General features: G+C 38.6%; 2 protein-coding genes across 2 annotated transcripts in view; one reads left to right on the top strand and one right to left on the bottom strand.

Annotated features, from left to right (window-relative positions):
• The window catches only part of nonC (serine/threonine-protein kinase Smg1), a 794,437-nt gene that overhangs the window by 192,703 nt on the left and 581,436 nt on the right, over positions 1 to 20,298 (bottom strand). The window lies entirely within an intron of this gene.
• mAChR-C (muscarinic Acetylcholine Receptor, C-type) overlaps positions 2,977 to 20,298 on the top strand; it is a 28,538-nt gene continuing 11,216 nt past the window's right edge. The window contains exon 1 of the mRNA XM_067138638.2: positions 2,977 to 3,380. Coding sequence (XP_066994739.1) covers positions 2,977 to 3,380 — 404 coding nt within the window. The remainder of the gene's footprint in view (positions 3,381 to 20,298) is intronic.

Here is a 20,298-nt window from a genome sequence, read left to right as displayed (position 1 = left end):
AAAGTCTACCATGGCTTTGTACTTGTATTGAATAGGTGGTCCCTACCTTAATCTTGAGGCAGTGTGAATTCTTGACAATATGAAATTCATAATGTGTGATAATGTGTGCTGGACATAGTAAGCAAGACTAAAGAAGATTCAAAGAAACAACCCAACATCATGAGCACGATAACCAGAATAATAGGATTAAACATTGCCTAGGACAAGACAAAAGACTCTAAACACCACCAGGGAATGGAAAACACCGCAAGGCACCGAGCAAGGTAGAAAAGTTAAAGTACCTTGGAGAATACGTAGCAAGAAAGAATGGAAGCAGCCAGAGGATAAAAGAAAGATGAGGATGACCTACCTTGTGACCAGAGAAGTGTACAATAAAAGAAACATATCGAAGGATGCAAAGATCTGTTACTACAAGGTAACAGTGAGGAACACTGTGTGGTATGCAGCCGAGACGATGATACTAGGAAGGCACACAGCAGGCAAACTGGAGAAAGAAGAAAGAAAAATCCTGAGGATATAATGGGTCCAAAAAGTGGAGGTGAAAGATGGGACTGAAGATCAAAGGATGGACTGTACCAAAACATGATGACGATCGCAGAAGAAATAAGACTAATAAGAGCAAGATTTGATAAACGTGATCAGGACAGATGTGGAGAGAATGACAAGAAGAATATGGGAGACAATGGGTAGGACGAGAGGGAAGACAGAAACCACGTGGGTTGCCAAACTCTGTAAGGACTGGAGTGAGATGGGGATCAAGGTGAAAGGTACAGAGAACTGGAGAAATAAATATACACCAAACTAATATGCCAGAGTTCAATGACGCAAGAAAGGTACAGGAATAGGAAAGAAAAACACCAGTAGAGGAGACAAGAAGAGAACGCTGAAAATATCAGATGAAGAATGGAAGAGGAGAGAGCGGATGAAGAGATTCTGCAAGAAGAAGGAAACCTAAACCATGACAAAGCTACCTGTGGTCCTACAGAGGCCATAATGGAAGAAGAAGAAGAAGAAGACAGTATTCAAATACAACAGTCTTGCATAGGTAGATTTACAGGCATGTACTGTAAAAGAACTCTTGAAGGACAAAACTCTGGCATCTTGGCATCTCTCTGCAATGAACTTCGATGTTAGGCCCCTTAAAACAACAAGCTTCATCATCATCATCATCATCATCATCATCAAGTTTATTGAAGTGGTCAGCCTATTCAATACTATACATTCATAAGAATGTTTATAACTTAAGCATGACACTTAAATTGGGACATGTTTCACCCTTCTTGCAGGCATCGTCAGCCTATCTCTCAGCCTCAAAATCAACTGTCATCCCAATAGATACATATTAAACCATCATATAACTATATATGATGGTTTAGTATGAATGTATCGGGATGACAATTGATTTTGAGGCTGAGAGGCTGACGATGCCCACAACAAGGGCAAAACATGTCCCGATTTAAGTGTCATGCTTAAGTTATAGACATTCTCACGAATGTATTGTATTGAATAGGCTGACCACTTCAATAAACTTAATTGTTTCAAATTCATATCTCTCTACAAACCGAGAAAGTAGTTAGTGGGACATAAAACCTCTATTATTACTGTTATTATTATTATTATTATTATTATTATTATTAACTACTACTTGGTACCTTATCTGTTGTGGATGTAGACAATCATCATGGAGAATTTGTCTTTTAATATGACTGCACTGAGAAACTCCTTGGATATCATGCCATACCACCTGCAAGTGTTTTGAACCACGAAGTCCCCATCCTCCCAGGTCCTATTCTCCCGTCAATCTGTCCTTGCAAGAAGGGCTGCAGGAGGTGGCACTTTGACTTATTTGACTAATTATTCCTAGTAAGATCCTCCTATTTAAAAAATAAATATCTACCAGTAATAGATTACAATTATACTGTGTAATTATACTAAAAACACTATCATCTCCGTACAGGACGTGGAGGTCATGAGAGGCGTGGAAGGTAAAGGCTTCCACTATCAGTAACCTCAGCACTTGGTGGTGTAGAGTGGTTACCTCTACATCCAGCCACTTTTGCCCCCCATGAATTAACCTGCTACTCACTTTTGGTGCAGACTGAGTGAACGTCAGGACCATATGCTACTCCAGAAACAGCATATCACTAACCACATAGTTAATATTTTGTGTACAAGGGTCTCTCAAAATATAATTAATGAAAATATGATAAAATCAATTTTTACTAAGAGAATTCCTGGAAGTACTTAGTAAATGTGCAAGTAATGAAAGTTTACTTAGGTAACAAGAGGTGCAGGAAATTCTGATGAGAAAAGAAACAATATTATATTATTAATTACCACATCTGTACACTGTACATTATTATTATTATTATTATTATTATTATTATTATTATTATTATTATTATTATTATTATTATTAACCCTTGTCTTGAAGGAGTAATCTATTTTAGAATAAGGGATTAAGTATATACATTAAAAACCCTGTAGCTGTGAAACACAGTGTCACTTTGTTTCAATTATTGATCAGTTTTGATGCCGACAGCAGTATCATGGTTTATGGTACTATATCAAGATATGCACCTGATGAGAACTTCACCAGCAGGTGTAAACATTGGACTGGCTATCAGACAGTCCTTGACTCTTCATCTCTCCCCTATCTTAACATGACAGTATTATTCTAGCCAGTGAAAGAGAGAGAGCGATTATTTCATCACTATAATTCTGAGAGTTTAACACAAACAGGCTTAAAAATAATTGGAGTAATATAGAAATTCAATATCAATTCACATTTTACATAGTGGTCAAATATTATGTAGAACACAATAAATGGAAGAACAAATTAACAAGCACTTAATGCTACTTCAGTTAGTATTGGAGTTGAAACTTAAGCACATGACCTACAATCATTAGTAGAAACATACAATGGACTTGAGGCAAGATAATGTTCATACCGATTGATTTCTACTTTCATCAAACATGTCTGTTATGAAGTTCTGTGGGGATGATGTGAACAATAAAACAATACCACTAGGACAGTTAACTTGGAGCATTATAGATGCCACAATTCTTACAGCCATCTTATGTGGAAATCTATTGACTATATGTGCAGTGTTTTTGAGTCGACACTTATCAAACGTTCTGTCTAATTACTTCGTACTTAGTTTGGCTGTGTCTGACCTCATGGTAGGCCTTACCCTACCATATGACATTGCTTTCACTTTGTGCACTGAACTGGAACATTACAAGACAACGTGCATAATGCGTTTTGTTCTTGTAATAATGCCTTGCTGTGTTTCTATATACAATCTAATCATCATAGCAGTGGACAGATATATTGCTATTGTACATCCACTCCACTACTATGCATATGTGAACAAAAGGTATGAAATATTCATTTTTATAGATTATAGTTTTGGAATGATTTCATCATGCAATATTCATACATGAATTCACTGCCCCAACAAATTTTGTATCTTTAATTGTCTTCAACTGAGCGAGTGGCTGCGTGGTTTTGATTACGTAAACATCAGCTTGGATAGTGAGATTGAACTCCGTTGTTGGCAGCCCTGAAGATGGTTGTGTGTTCACACAACGCAAATGCTGGGACTGTATCTTAATTAAGTCCATGGCCACTTCCTTCCCACTCCCAGCCCTTTCCCATCCCATTGCTGCCATAAGACCTATCTGCATTGATCTGACATGAAGCAAATTATAAAATAAAATAAAAAACAAGCAACAACAAAAAACTTTCTTCAATGTTTAACTCTTTTCAATATTTTTAAAACCGATATCTTCAGATGAGACAGCATACAGAAGCAATTTAATCACTTTCCACCCTTATCACATCTTTAGGTCTTTTAAAACACCTCACCTAGATTGATAGTATCAACAATTTATACCTATTTCATTAAGTACAGAATGAAATCTGGATAAATTTCTCCATGGGATAAACCAAATAACCACACAGTAAGCAACATCATGTAGAAAAGTTTGCTTATTAAACTATAATCAAAGACTTCTTAAAAATTGCCTAGTTTCTTCAGCGTTAATGATACACAGAAGTGTTTGACTATAGTATTTGCAAGACAGTGTATTACAGGCTATTTCAATACATGGAATTGCAGAAAACACACAATTTACATCTCTGCCTATGAAAAATGAATATGTTGCAATTTCTATTTTTGTTTTATGGCTGTCTAGTCACAAAGGTGTGAATGATACTCAGCCCATGAGACTATGCCACTGTATTGTACTTTCAACTTGTTAGTAGTATTGAGTACATACAGTACATGCTATCGAAAAGTTAAGTACAGAACAAAAGTGCCCAACCAGACACCAGTGGAATCCAAACCCATAGCCTTCTGATTTTGGGGCAGATGCTTTATTGTTTGAGCTTAGATGGCCAAGGTCATATTTGTCCTGTTGGAAACAATCTGAGCTACAGATCTGCTACTACTGCCAGCACAACTGTAGAGTGCAAGATTGTTACCCATTTTGGGCCAATTCAAGTTAAAATTTAATTTTCTTGACCACAATGTACTTGAGCTTGTTAGTCTTTCAGTGCTTCATTTACAAGTCTCTGCAAAAAAACTAAGCACCTCAATAATTTCTATATACAGATAGTGTACCGTAACTGAATTTTGTACTTCTTATCTAGAAATCATTTATTAGTGAATTAAATCTAACTTGAGGCAGAACAAAAATTGTAGTCATAACGGAGAGCACTGTTTAATAGATCAATAGATTTATGATCATATGAGTTACACGATTATGGTGAACTCTCTTCAGTTTCAACTCAGTGTATGTTAAGAGAGTACTGTCAGGTTCTTAAGTCTGCTGAAACTAATTTTGAATGAATAAAAAATTTATAAACTACCAGTCTGCTCTGGCATAGCATGCAAGTTGGTGTAATACAAGTACTCTGTTCTCGGTGAGCTGGCTAGTAAGTCCATCAACCCTCTGCCATGACAGGCCCTCCTGCCACCTGGCTAGGTCAATGACACGCTGAACCACACTTTCAGATGGTTTTCTTTATTGACATAGTGCAAAATTAAAGGAAAACTAGCCAGCCCAATAAACGCTAGACAACCCCTAAATAATTTTCAAAAAATTTTAATTAAGAAAATATTAACAATACTGTAATAATAATAATGACAGAAAATTTCAAAAGTGCAACAGAACAGATCAATATGTTGAAGGATGTAGCAGAACAAACAGGTTTACAAATTTCCTTACAAAAGACAGAAGTAATATCAAATATCAAAGATGATACGACACAACTGAAAACCAAATATAGAACGATAAACCATGTTAGTAAATTTAAATACCTTAGGGAATGGATTCAGCAACAAGAATCAAGAAAATGGAAGTCGCTTTCCAAACTACCCGCAACATATACAACAAAAAGTGCTTTTCCCTGAACACAAAAATTCGTCACGACAACACTGCCATCAAACCAGTATCGCTGTATGCTTCTGAATGCCTTATGCTGTCCAAAAAATGTTTGCTTGCGGATTTAGAGAGGAAAGAAAGAAAGAAAGATCCTACACACCATACTTGGTTCAAACTACAAAAATAGCATCTACATTAGAAAATCCAAGCAAGAAGTATACTCTAAGATAGAGAAGATCACGGACACAATGCGTAAAGGCAGAGTTCGCTTCTATGGTCATATACGACGGATGATCGACTCTAGATGGACGAAACTTATCTTCAGTATATTTGACTCAAAACCAAAAATGGCAATGCCATGGTACGTTAATGTCAAGAAAGATCTTAAAGAACTGGGCCTACAAGCAGAAGATGCACAAGACCAAAATCTTTTCAGAGCAGCCATCAAGACTTTTGGGACTTTCCGGGATGAAAAACAGGCAACTGGTGCTAAATGGACAGAAAAACGTCGTGCTAAACACAGTGAACTAATGAAGACTATGTGGATCAAGTGAAAAATGAACAAATGCCAGAATGTAAAGCAAGGCTTATTGTGGTCCCTAGTTGGCTGATTAGTGAAGATGAATGAATGAATAATAATAATAATAATAATAATAATAATAATAATAATAATACAGTAGACTCTTATCTTAAAACTCCAAGGGGAATCAGAAAAAAATTGAATCATCCAAAATTCAAAATAACCAGGAAAGACTATTTCAACAAAAATATAGTACCCAACCAATGGCGTAACAGCTCCAAAGGTCCATGGCCTACCAAGCAACTGCTGCTCAGCCTGAAGGCCTGCAGATTATGAGGCAGCGTGTGGTTAGCACGATGAATCCTCTCAGCCATTATACACTAATTGTATTGCTCACTTAAAAAGTTAGTGATTTTTGTTTGTTTGGGTTTTTAAGTTTTACATTATAGACAAAATCTTCAATTTCATTTAAACCTAGAATCACATCATCATAAACATAACAGTTTCAAGAAATCATCTTGAACTTCTTAACATTTGGAAAGCGTCAGACATGATCGGTACAGACTCTTCTATGACGCCATGACTGCTCTCCTCATCATCATCATCATATGAATTGGAATTTTGTAGTTCTTGCAGAACTTTATCTCCTGTCAAATATCCACATATTGCAACTTCAATATCAACAGTTAAATACACGTCATAAGTGACATCAGTCACTACTTCTTGCCATCACTCAGGTTCCAAATGCATTTCCAGTTCTTCTGGAACAATTTCTGCATTGGTTTCTTTATATCTGAAACCTGCTTTTTGGAAAAAGTTTGCAATTGTTTGCTCACATTCCAAGGTTGATGACTTCAGGGTGGTGGAAAGGGAAGATTTCCGGTGGCCAAATGCAGACGCCCATGGACAAGCGATGGTCAAGGCCATGCCAATCCTACACACATTGACAGTTGCAGAGATAAAGGTTAAGTCTGTTAACAATAGTGACTATCTGATCATAACTCGGAAGCTACAATAAAAATAAAGGGTTCTTGGGAATTATTTGAAGGCTACAATTCATGGCACCATTACCAAAGTAACTTGCGATAACATCCTAACTTCAGATAATCAAAATTTAAACTTTGAAAATTCAAATTAAATACAATACAATATATTTGTATTGATCAGAATGGGAATTTCATGGGGAATAAACTTTTATTCGAATTATCCAATTTTCAAATTAACCAGAGTATACTGTAATAACAACAAAAAATGGTAGTATAATTTGAATTAACTCAAACTGCAACGCCACATTTATAGACCAAACAAAACTAAATTTCCACACCAGATACAAAGAACACAAAAATGTGATTAAATACAATCGGTGTGATTAAATACAATTGCACTCGGCCTTTGGAAGACGCATATATGACAACAACAGCACTTAAAATAATGATGTATATCCCACCCTTGTCCTATTTCTCAATGGGGTTCAGTATGAAGTGTAATGAAATTTCGTAGCGAGTTTCTATGTCCGGATGCCCTTCCTGAAATCTACCTCATTAGAGGAGATGTAATGAATTACATGATATGATAGCAAGAAGGAAGGGGGTGAAACCCAGTGCCAGAACATAGCCTACTACTGTCGAAGAGCACCAAGGGGTCTGCTCAAAGCTTTACGTCCCCTTCTGATGTACGAATTACCAGCAACATCGTCACATGCCCTCACTCCATACGAGCACTGTGGAGAGGTTCAGAATTTAATCCAGGCTTTTGGCATGCAATTTAGTGATTAGATATTGTATACCACCACCTCCCTTACCCTGGCGGCCAACGTGAACATTTTTTCGACCAACGGGGCTTGAATCAGCTAACCACAGTGTCAGAATAGACTTCACACTTTAAAGATCATGGCCCCAGGAGGGCTAACAACAATAACAACAACAATAATAATAATAATTTAAAAAATCTACAATACAGGCCAAAGATGACAACAAAAGCAAATAAATGGTATTAAGAACAAATTAAATTTAAAAGAAATAAAGTAAAACTGCAAACACAGTTCCAAAAGAGTTAACATCTGTGGAGAATGACATAATGGAAAATTACTGGTATAACAGACAGCCCAGTAAATGCTCATTAAGAACCTCTTCATAGCATACAAAACAATTTGAATGGAATAATAAGGGAGAACTAACAAAAAACAAAACAAACAAAAAAAATCACACCAACTAAAAGTACGGTCCAGCGTGTCGTCGACCAAGCCAGCGCACGGGGGGCGTGGCATGGTGGAGGGTTAACGGACTGACTAGCCAGCTGGATTCATGCCAACGACAGAGTATCAGTATTACACCAACTTGCATTCTATGCTAGAGCAGAAAGAAGTGAGGTCTTCATAAAGATAATGTACCATTTAATTGCGCTGACCATATTAAGACGAGATATTACGACACCAATGTTTGCTATGCATCGTATAATTTGTACCGTCAACTACTAACCAGTTACCTGATTTTTTACCTTGAGGTGATATTTTGACTGATGATGCCCTCAATGAAGGGCGAAACATGTCTCAAGAGGAATCAACAATAAATTCCTAATTTATAAAAATTTATATGTATTGAATAGGTGGAAAAAACTAACCTTTTAGCATCCTACATTCGGTATCTTCAATACGGATAGCAATGATTTTTATGAGGCTGACGTATTTGAGCACCTTCAAATACCACCGGACTGAGCCAGGATCGAACCTGCCAAGTTGGGGCCAGAAGGCCAGCGCCTTAACCGTCTGAGCCACTCAGCCCGGCTATCGCTAATTCAAAACATATTTACTATAAACCAGAAGTTACCTAGAGTACTTTACAAATGTTATAACTGGAATCTGTCAGTAAATTTTGATGGAATAACCTGTTTTAAAAGCTAGAAATTAGACACAGAATTTGTCATGAGACTGAACTGTAATACTAATGGTGGTGTTAAATATGTTCTTGTCATATGCAAACGATGGCATCGAGATAAGGAACTAAGTCGGAGATGGGGCTGGCAACTGATGGAGACCGCTCAGCTGACTCTACAAGCCCGAAACTGGTAGCCACTGCCCAAGTGTGACGCAGCCAACACATGGAGCCAGGGAACCAAAGATGACCAAAGCGGAATCTAGCCCAGTCCAGTAACGCCAGCAGATAAAAGTTAAGTTCCATGCATTCTCTATCGCTTCACAGAAATTTCTGACACCATTGCTCTTCGTCACTTCTTCCTCACAATCGTTCAACCTCTCTTAAACTACTGCTGTCCGATTTGGACAACAGCCGCCCCCCTCCAATACTAAGCAGTTAGACAGAGCAGTGTCCTTCTTTGCTGCAATTGTAAGGAACAGAAATCCCAAGCTCAGAAATCTGTCTACGCAGCAGGTATTAATGGCAATTAATGTGTCACTGCTGCACATCAGGCGACAGGTAGCTGACCTGAGTTTCCTCCATGAGATCTTAAATGGACAGTACCGCTTGGAACATCTTGTCTCACACCTCTCTCTCCGCGTTCCTTCCCGCTCCACCAGAACCAAAGACCTTCTCCACATTCCCCACACTCAGCACTCAATACTTCAACGATCTTTCCTAATCCGCCTCCCAACACTCTTTAACAATATTAATAGGAGACAAGAGCTTGATACAGCATCAAATAAAAGTGTATTCGAGAGGTGTGTAAATAGTATCTTAAAGGTAAGTTGATGTGAAGGGATTATACCACCATCATGACCCACGACGACTTGGCTATGAACATGGACATTCTCATGGTTTTCGATTTGGACAGTTATTAGCAGGATGTGTACCTGATATTGTTATATTTTGTTATGTTTGTTATATTTTATTATGAAAGTTTATGTTTGTTAAATAGTCTGTTGACAGTGCAAGTGAAATTTGCTCAGTGTAGCTGTATCTTGTGCTTCGTGAATAAATAAATAAATAAATAAATAAATAAATAAATAAATAAATAAATAAATAAATAAATAAATAAATAAACCTTTCAGCGTTCAGTCTGCAAGACTCTGCGAATTTACTAAATGTTGCCACAATCCTCTGTAGCCTCATTTAGTTCTATACCTCTAATTTTTAAATTGGCTAAGCATCGATGTCTTCGTTTCTCTCTACTTCTCTCACACTCCTTAACAGAGTCCATCATTATCCTAGGTAACCTATCCTCCTCCATTCACCTCACATGACCCTACCACCGGAGCCAGTTTATGCGTACAGCTAAACCCATTGAGTTATTTCATAATTTAGCCTTTATCTCATCATTATGAGTACCCTCCTCCCATTGTTCCCATCTGCTCGTACCAGCAATCATTTTCGCTACTTTCATGTCTGTTATTTCTAACGTATGAATAAGAGCAATCAATCAATCAATCAATCAATCAATCAATCAATCAATCAATCAATCAATCAATCAATCAATCAGTCACTACTTATTTGCACTTAGGGTAGTTGCCCATGTGGCAGATTCTTAATCTGTTGTTTTCCTAGCCTTTTCTTAAATGATTGTAAAGAAGTTGGAAATTTTTTGAACATCTCCCTTGGTAAGTTATTCCAACCACTAACTCCCCTTCCTATAAACAAATATTTGCCTCAATTTGTCCTCTTGAATTCCAACTTTATCTTCATATTGTGATCTTTCCTACTTTTAAAAACACCAGTCAAACTTATTTGCCTACTAATGTCTTTCCACGCCATCTCTCCACTGATGGCTTGGAACATGCCACTTATATACAAAGTATGTTACAAGTGTTATTATTTTTATATCCACCTATTCAATACAAAGAGATTTTTTTAGAAATTAAATATTATTATAAAATGTTAAGGGACATGTTTCGCCCATATTAAGGTTGTGGGATGGAGGTGAATAGTGGAATTTCTGTACCATAATAAATAATGACTGGCCTATGTTGGCTGTGTGGGAAAGACTTGATAACTTTTCGTTGTGTAATATCGTTATTTCCAGATTTAGATATGATGCACAGATCAGGGGAATAATCTTTTAACCACCTACCAGATCGGAATGTTCCTGGATCTTTAGCGTTGTACACAAGCTGAAGATTGTACAGATCCATCCATTCATTTAGAATTGCCCCACTGTTGTCTTCATTCTGATATCCCCATACCTGACTATGGCTGTTGAAATCACCGATATACACTACTGGGTGACTGAAGGATCTTACAGGAGGATTTGGCCAGCTGACTTGTGGAGGTTTGTAAATATTTACTACAGTGATGCCAGCAATCTCTACAGCCAAAAACAAAGACATCTGCTGTTCTGTCTTGATAAGTTACTTTGTAGTCGGTGAGATGGGACCTGACATATATAGCAATACCGAATTGTTCATCATTTATGGCTCCAGCAAGATCATAACCATATATGTTCAGAGATTGCGATAGAAGGGAGCGTACCTCTAAGATGCATACCTTTACTGCTGAACAAACGAAACTGTGATTGGAAACACAAGCCTACGCCAAAAAAAAAAAAAGAGACAGTTTACTCATCGGGAAGAGTAAAATAAGCCACAGGCTCTAAGCTGCTGAACTAAATGGAGTTTTGAGATACAGTGGGCAAAATGTTAACACAGAAACAGTTCACCACAGACTGTTGGAGGCAGGAATAAGAGGATGCAGACCAGCAAAGAACCAGCTTCTGATGGATATTATGCACATAAAGCGATTATGTGGATTAAACTACAAGGAAAATGGACTGTGAATAATAGGAAGAAAGTCCTGTTTTCATACAAAGCCATTTTGAAGTTTGTGGTCAGCATATTCCATAAACGTGCAAAGAAACATCAGAGAAAATGTAACTGGCCCATATTCAGCAAGCACCTATACCTTTGCCAAAAGTGATGTTCTGCAGATACACTGACTGACAGAGCAAATGCAACACCAAGAAGGAGTGGTTCGAAAGGGATGAAAGTTGGGGAAAAAACAGAGACGGCACGGACGAATAATTGATGTTTATTTTAAACCGATATGCAGGTTACACAATGCGCACGGCATCGACTCAGTAGGATGTAGGACCACCGCGAGCGGCGATGCACGCAGAAACACGTCGAGGTACAGAGTCAATAAGAGTGCGGATGGTGTCCTGAGGGATGGTTCTCCATTCTCTGTCAACCATTTGCCACAGTTGGTCGTCCGTACGAGGCTGGGGCAGAGTTTGCAAACGGCGTCCAATGAGATCCCACACGTGTTCGATTGGTGAGAGATCCGGAGAGTACGCTGGCCACGGAAGCATCTGTACACCTCATAGAGCCTGTTGGGAGATGCGAGCAGTGTATGGGAAGGCATTATCCTGCTGAAACAGAGCATTGGGCAGCCCCTGAAGGTACGGGAGTGCCACCGGCCGCAGCACATGCTGCACGTAGCGGTGGGCATTTAATGTGCCTTGAATACGCACTAGAGGTGACGTGGAATCATACGCAATAGCGCCCCAAACCATGATGCCGCGTTGTCTAGCGGTAGGGCGCTCCACAGTTACTGCCGGATTTGACCTTTCTCCACGCCGACGCCACACTCGTCTGCGGTGACTATCACTGACAGAACAGAAGCTGTGACTCATCGGAGAACACGACGTTCCGCCATTCCCTCATCCAAGTCGCTCTAGCCCGGCACCATGCCAGGCGTGCACGTCTATGCTGTGGAGTCAATGGTAGTCTTCTGAGCGGACGCCGGGAGTGCAGGCCTCCTTCAACCAATCGACGGGAAATTGTTCTGGTCGATATTGGAACAGCCAGGGTGTCTTGCACATGCTGAAGAATGGCGGTTGACGTGGCATGCGGGGCTGCCACCGCTTGGCGGCGGATGCGCCGATCCTCGCGTGCTGACGTCACTCGGGCTGCGTCTGGACCCCTCGCACGTGCCACATGTCCCTGCGCCAACCATCTTCGCCACAGGCGCTGCACCGTGGACACATCCCTATGGGTATCGGCTGCGATTTGACGAAGCGACCAACCTGCCCTTCTCAGCCCGATCACCATACCCCTCGTAAAGTCGTCTGTCTGCTGGAAATGCCTCCGTTGACGGCGGCCTGGCATTCTTAGCTATACACGTGTCCTGTGGCACACGACAACACGTTCTACAATGACTGTCGGCTGAGAAATCACGGTACGAAGTGGGCCATTCGCCAACGCCGTGTCCCATTTATCGTTCGCTACGTGAGCAGCACAGCGGCGCATTTCACATCATGAGAATACCTCAGTGACGTCAGTCTACCCTGCAATTGGCATAAAGTTCTGACCACTCCTTCTTGGTGTTGCATTTGCTCTGTCAGTCAGTGTATTTTACCTACATGGGTACAAGACTTTCAGTTCCTGTTAAGTATATGATGGACAGTGACCTCTACAGAAAATTCCTTTGAAGGAGGGTAGTGCCTGAGTTACGAAAACTCTTTCCAGACAATGAAAGTGTTTTTCAACAAGATTTTGTACGATGCCACATATCCAAAAAGGTCACCTCAACAAATTCTTTGAAGACAACAACACTGAAGTGCTCCCTAGGCCCAGCAACTCACCTGATATCAACCCGATTGAAAATCTGTAGGCCATTTGTAAGAATGAAATGTCAGAACTGTGTAGTTCCATGAACTATTTAAAATAGGATGCTGGAGAGATTTGGCCTTGACAATACACTTTATGTTAATCTTATTTATTCATTAAAAATATCGTACTTGTCTTGAGACTAGCAAACATTATCTCCCTCTGGTTAATAATTATATAATGATTTACAACTTTACAAAGGAAAAAAAAAAAAAAGATTTATTACGTCCTCCTATTCAATACATGCCTATACAATACATTAAAGTTAAAAGAACGTTATGAAAAATCACACAATGAAAAAGAATATATATAAACATGTGCAACATGATGAAGTTGATAAGAAATATAAGGTTGTAGCGAGGTTGAGGACCTCGAGTCGGAAAGCACAGTAGTCACACTAAAAATGAGGACGAAAATCACAAAATAAAACATGAGGAATGGTCCGTCTTCAATCAAGTCACATGCTCGGAAAGTCTACAGGGCAACAGAAGTATATGAACATATTTATGAGGAAGTAGGTGTCAAGAGTTGAGAGTGTGACTCGGGAGTGAAAAACGTCAATAAAATTAATGGAAAAAATGAACGTGAAAAGCTTGGGCTAACAGAAGGAAAGATAAACGAAAAGAAAATTGAGACTTGCTTATTAATTGAATGCCCTCTCAAAGGGCCTAGCCTCCTTAGTTTAGAGGTCCCGCTTCAACTGGTTGTGTTAGCAGCTGGATCAGCCATGTTAGCGAGTGTAGGGGAAGAAGTAATGGAGGGAGGGAGGCCCCAAGACGGTGGGGATAGGAGGATGGGTGGTGTTGAGTTGGAGAGCTGGAAGCTAGGATCTTTTTGTTATAGAATTGTTGACAAAGAAATGGAATGAATGTACATACATACATACATTATCATTATAGACTGTTATGCCTTTCAGCGTTCAGTCTGCGAGCCTCTGAGGATTTACTAAACGTCGCCACAATCCTCGATTTGCAACTAGTGTTGTGGCCTCATTTAGTTCTATACCTCTTATCCTTAAATCGTTAGAAACAGAGTCTAACCATCGTCGTCTTGGTCTCCCTCTACTTCTCTTACCCTCCATAACAGAGTCCATTATTCTCCTAGGTAACCTATCCTCATCCATTCGCCTCACATGACCCCACCACCGAAGCCGGTTTATGCGTACAGCTTCATCCATCGAGTTCATTCCTAAATTAGCCTTTATCTCCTCATTCCAAGTTCCCTCCTGCCATTGTTCCCACCTGTTTGTACCAGCAATCATTCTTGCTACTTTCATGTCTGTTACTTCTAACTTATGAATAAGATATCCTGAGTCCACCCAGCTTTCGCTCCCGTAAAGCAAAGTTGGTCTGAAAACAGACCGATGTAAAGATAGTTTCGTCTGGGAGCTGACCTCCTTCTTACAGAATACTGCTGATCGCAACTGCGAGCTCACTGCATTAGCTTTACTACACCTTTATTCAATCTCACTTACTATATTACCATCCTGGGAAAACACACAACCTAAATACTTGAAATTATCGACCTGTTCTAGCTTTGTATCACCAATCTGACATTCAATTCTGTTGGATTTCTTACCTACTGACATCAATTTAGTCTTTGAGAGGCTAATTTTCATACCATACTCATTGCACCTATTTTCTAGTTCCCAGATATTAGACTGTAGGCTTTCGGCACAATCTGCCATTAAGACCAAATCGTCAGCATAGGCCAGACTGCTTACTACATTTCCACCTAACTGAATCCCTCCCTGCCATTTTATACCTTTCAGCATATGATCCATGTAAACTACAAACAGCAAAGGTGAAAGATTACAGCCTTGTCTAACTCCTGTAAGTACCCTGAACCAAGAACTCATTCTACCATCAATTCTCACTAAAGCCCAATTGTCAACATAAATGTCTTTGATTGATTTTAATAATCTACCTTTAATTCCATAGTCCCCCAGTATAGCGAACATCTTTTCCCTCGGTACCCTGTCATATGCTTTCTCTAGATCTACGAAACATAAACACAACTGCCTATTCCTCTCGTAGCATTTTTCAATTACCTGGCGCATACTGAAAATCTGATCCTGACAGCCTCTCTGTGCTCTGAAACCACACTGGTTTTCATCCAACTTCCTCTCAACGACTGATCGCACCCTCCCTTCCAAGATGCCTGTGAATACTTTGCCTGGTATACTAATCAATGAGATACCTCGATAGTTGTTGCAATCCTTCCTGTTCCCTTGCTTATAGATAGGTGCAATTACTGCTTTTGTCCAATCTGAAGGTACCTTACCAACACTCCACGCTAATTTGACTACTCTATGAAGCCATTTCATCCCTGCCTTCCCACTATACTTCACCATTTCAGGTCTAATTTCATCTATTCCTGCTGCCTTATGACAATGGAGTTTATTTACTATCTTTTCCACTTCCTCAAGCATAATTTCACCAACATCATTTTCCTCCTCCCCATGAGCTTGACTGTTTGCAACACCACCATGATGATTTCCTTTTACATTGAGAAGATGTTCAAAATATTCCCTCCACCTCTCCAGTGATTCCCTGGGATCTGTTATGAGTTCACCTGAATTACTCAAAAGACTGTTCATTTCCTTTTTCCCTCCCTTCCTAAGATTCTTTATTACTGTCCAGAAAGGTTTCCCTGCTGCTTGACCTAGCCTTTCCAGGTTATTACCAAAATCTTCCCATGACTTCTTTTTGGATTCAACAACTATTTGTTTCGCTCTGTTTCTTTCATCTACGTACAAATCCCTGTCTGCCTCGGCCCTTGTTTGGAGCCATTTCTGATAAGCCTTCTTTTTAAGTTTACAGGCTGCTCTCACTTCATCATTCCACCAAGATGTTCGCCTTTTGCCATCTTTACACACAGTTGTTCCTCGGCATTCCCTTACTGTTTCTACTACAGCATCCCTGTATGCCACCCATTCACTTTCTATATCCTGAACCTGCTTACTGTCTACTGTTCGAAACTTCTCACTAATCATATCCATATACTTCTGTCTAATTTCCTCGTCCTGGAGATTTTCTACCCTTATTCGTTTGCAGACAGATTTCACTTTCTCTACCCTAGGCCTAGAGATACTTAGTTCACTACAGATCAGTTAATGGTCTGTATCATCGAAAAATCCCCGAAAAACTCGTACATTCCTAAAAGATTTCCTGAATTCAAAGTCTGTTAAGATATAGTCTATTATGGATCTGGTACCCCTAGCCTCCCATGTGTAGCGGTGAATAGCCTTATGCTTGAAGAATGTATTCGTAACAGCTAAACCCATACTAGCACAGAAGTCCAGCAAACGCTTCCCATTCCCATTAGCTTCCATATTTTCCCCACATTTACCAATCACCCTTTCTTATCCTTCAGTTCTATTCCCAACTCTCGCATTGAAATCGCCCATTAGCACTATTCTATCCTTGCTGTTGACCCTGACCACGATGTCACTCAATGCTTCATAAAACTTGTCAACTTCATCCTCATCTGCACCCTCACATGGTGAATACACGGACACAATTCTTGTCCTAATTCCTCCCACTGACAAATCTACCCACATCATTCGCTCACTTACGTGCCTAACAGAAACTATGTTGCGTGCAATGGTATTCCTGATAAAGAACCCTACCCCAGACTCTGCCCTTCCCTTTCTAACACCCGTCAAGTACACTTTATAATCTCCTATCTCTTCCTCCTTATCTCCCCTTACCCGAATATCACTTACTCCTAGCACATCCAGATGCATCCTCTTTGCTGATTCAGCAAGTTCTACCTTCTTTCTTCCATAAGCCCCATTAATATTGATAGCTCCTCATCGAATTCCATTTCGTTCGCCAAGTTGTTTCCAAGGAGTCCCTCGCCTGTCAAATGGGAGTGGGACTCCATTACTCCCATAGGTCCGAGGCTTGCTTAAAGTGTTCTGAGCTCGGTAAATTCATGAAGCAGGATGCTGCCCTACTTGCACATAGTCCAAGTGAGGATCTCTCCTCTAACGGGTTATGGACCACCGGTGAATTGTGTAGTCCTAGCCGCCTGATCACAAGGAGGGCCACGACTCAGAATATGTCCCAGATGCCCACTCCCATTCCATAGCAACTGGTATCCCGACTCTCAGGACCACTTACTAGGCCACTCAGCCGTTGCCCATGGTTCACGAACTAGGACGTGACTACAGTAACCCACAAACATGAATGTAGAGTAAAATATTTTCTTATTTCATCGATTTCATTTACATTATTAGAGGGATTTCTAAATTGATCAATATCGATGTGGATGCTCTTGAGAATGTTGAGCAAGGTACCCTTTTGCTCATAATGGAGGATCTTAAGATCTTTTTTCCTTTGTAAAGTGAAAACCGTCAATATGGAATGATTTCAATATCTTGTAATGGTTTAACATCAGTGAATGAAATAACAATTTTCATTTGATCAGTCTAATTTTAAAAGATCTATTATGGTATATCAAGACATAATATGAGTGAATAAACAGTTTATTAATGGTACACTTGGAACTACTAACATATAACATAGTTATTGTCATTACTAAGATGATGTTAAATAAGATTATCTTATTGATAAATATGATTTATAACAAACAATCTGATAAGAGGATGAAATATAATCTGGTCTAAAAATAAATGCCTATCAATTTTAAATGATCTATCATACTTCTGTATTATCTTCACTAATATCCTTGTAGTTATTGTCTTTTGTAATCAGATCATAGAATATCTTCTTAATATAATCTCTACTCATCCTTCATCCTTCAAATGTTCACCTAGGTGTTACATATCAAATTGTTAATCAATCAATTGCACAAAAATAGTTGAATCTAGAGGTATGATTATACACCTCAGATATAAGATTCGCTTGTTAAATATACTCATGATCTTCAAATCTTATCCTTTTCTTTTTTGTCTCTCTCTCACTCTTTCTTCTTTCCCAAATGATTATATGCTAGTTTATTTATGGTTTTATCTTTTTGGCCAGGCTGTGTGGCTCAGGCAGTTGAGGTGCTGGCCTTCTGACCTCAACTTGGTTGGTTTGATTCTGGCTCAATCTGGGGGTATTCAAAGGAGCTCAAATATGTCAGCCTCATGTCGGTAGATTTCCTGGCACGTAAAAGAACTCCTGCGGAACTAAATTCTGGCACCTCAATGTCTCCAAAAGCTGTAAAAGTAGTTAGTAGGACGTAAAGCAAATATTATTATTATTATTATTATTATTATTATTATTATTATTATTATTATTATTATTATTATTATTATTATTATTATATAATGGATTTCCATATGTAACTTTCTTTTTTCATTTAAACTTGTAACAAAACTATTCTTCTGTGTAAGATAAATTTCTTATTTCCTAAAGCATTCATGAATTTACCTTTTTGGGCCGAATGTAATTTCATGTCGCTATTAATGTTTGAATTTATAATTATTTTCTACCACGTGTTCTCCCATTGTTGAATACCTCCTATGTTTAACAGCATTAACATGTTTCTCATATCTTATGGCCAAATGATTGGTGAAGATAATAGAGAAGTATGATAGATCACATTTAAAATGACAGGCATTTTATTTTAAGACTAGATTATATTTTATCCTCCTATTGGATTGTTTGTTATAAATTATATTTATCAATTAGATAAGCTTACTTAACATAATCTTAGTAATGACTATTTCATGTGTTAGCAGTTTCAAATGTAGCATTAATAAAATGTTTTCACTGATATTATAGTCTTGATATAATAATTCTTTTAAAAATAGACTAAACAAATGAAAATTGTTAGATTGTTTTATTCATGATGTAAATCATTATATAAATATTATTGCTGAGGAAGAGACTGTTTGCTTTTCTCAAAACAAGTGTGATGTTTTTAATGAATAAATATGTTCAACATAAAGTGAATTGGCAAGGCAGGTCTTTCCAGCACCCTATTTTATATAGTTATATACATCAATACAGGAAATAGCACCTATTATGATAAAATAGATCAATGAAGCGAGCATGATATATTCACTTATCAAGGTCCAGTTCAGCGCTGCCAACCTCTGAGATGGTGAGGATCGTACAATAACCCCAAAAAAGATCATATTTTTTTCAAGAGAGGATTGAACTTACAATAATCCTTAAAATATTAGCTATTTAAGTCTCTTTACAGGCACAATAGCTCACTTACACAACAGCTTGTTTCTGAAGAAGCTGACTGGTTCAATTCTTGGTTAATGAAATATGAGATTTACAAAAAGTCAAGTACATCTGGTTCAGGCCACACATAAAACTGTACGTTCCAAGATTACCTATAACATGATAGTTAGGTGTCTCACTGCTGCAACTCCTCATTTAAACAGGTTAGGATGTAAAATAAATACAAGTCATTGTGCTCATATGTGAGATACAGTATCAAGGATAAAAAAATAAATTGTATTTAGATTACTCAAGAACCGGGTAATCTGCAAAAATGTATTCAACATACGATATAAAGTCACTGAAATGCCTTACCTCATAGTTGGAAATCGTCATGATATTCACCTTCTATTGAACCTCTAGGCACATTCATAGCAGAAGTTTTTAAGTACCTACCGGTACCGGTACTTGAGCTTGCTGGTTGATTATACAACTCTGCTTTAGTCATCCTTCTGATTATGTTCTCCGATGGTTTGAAATCTTTAAATGTACCACTGACTTGAACATACTGACTGCCCAGCAAGCATCCATTCACCATAGAAGTGATTAGCCTATTCCTGTTCTTTACTTTAATGAAATTAATTTTGCTGAATGTTCTTTCAAAATCAGCTTTCAAATGAGGGAGTGAGAAAACAGTGTGCGAATTC

This window comes from Anabrus simplex, chromosome 1 (assembly GCF_040414725.1).
Source record: "Anabrus simplex isolate iqAnaSimp1 chromosome 1, ASM4041472v1, whole genome shotgun sequence".
In the NCBI taxonomy this organism is placed as follows: Eukaryota; Metazoa; Arthropoda; class Insecta; order Orthoptera; family Tettigoniidae; genus Anabrus; species Anabrus simplex.
The sequence above is the reverse complement of the archived record's forward strand: the minus strand, read 5'-3'. Positions and strand labels throughout refer to the sequence as shown.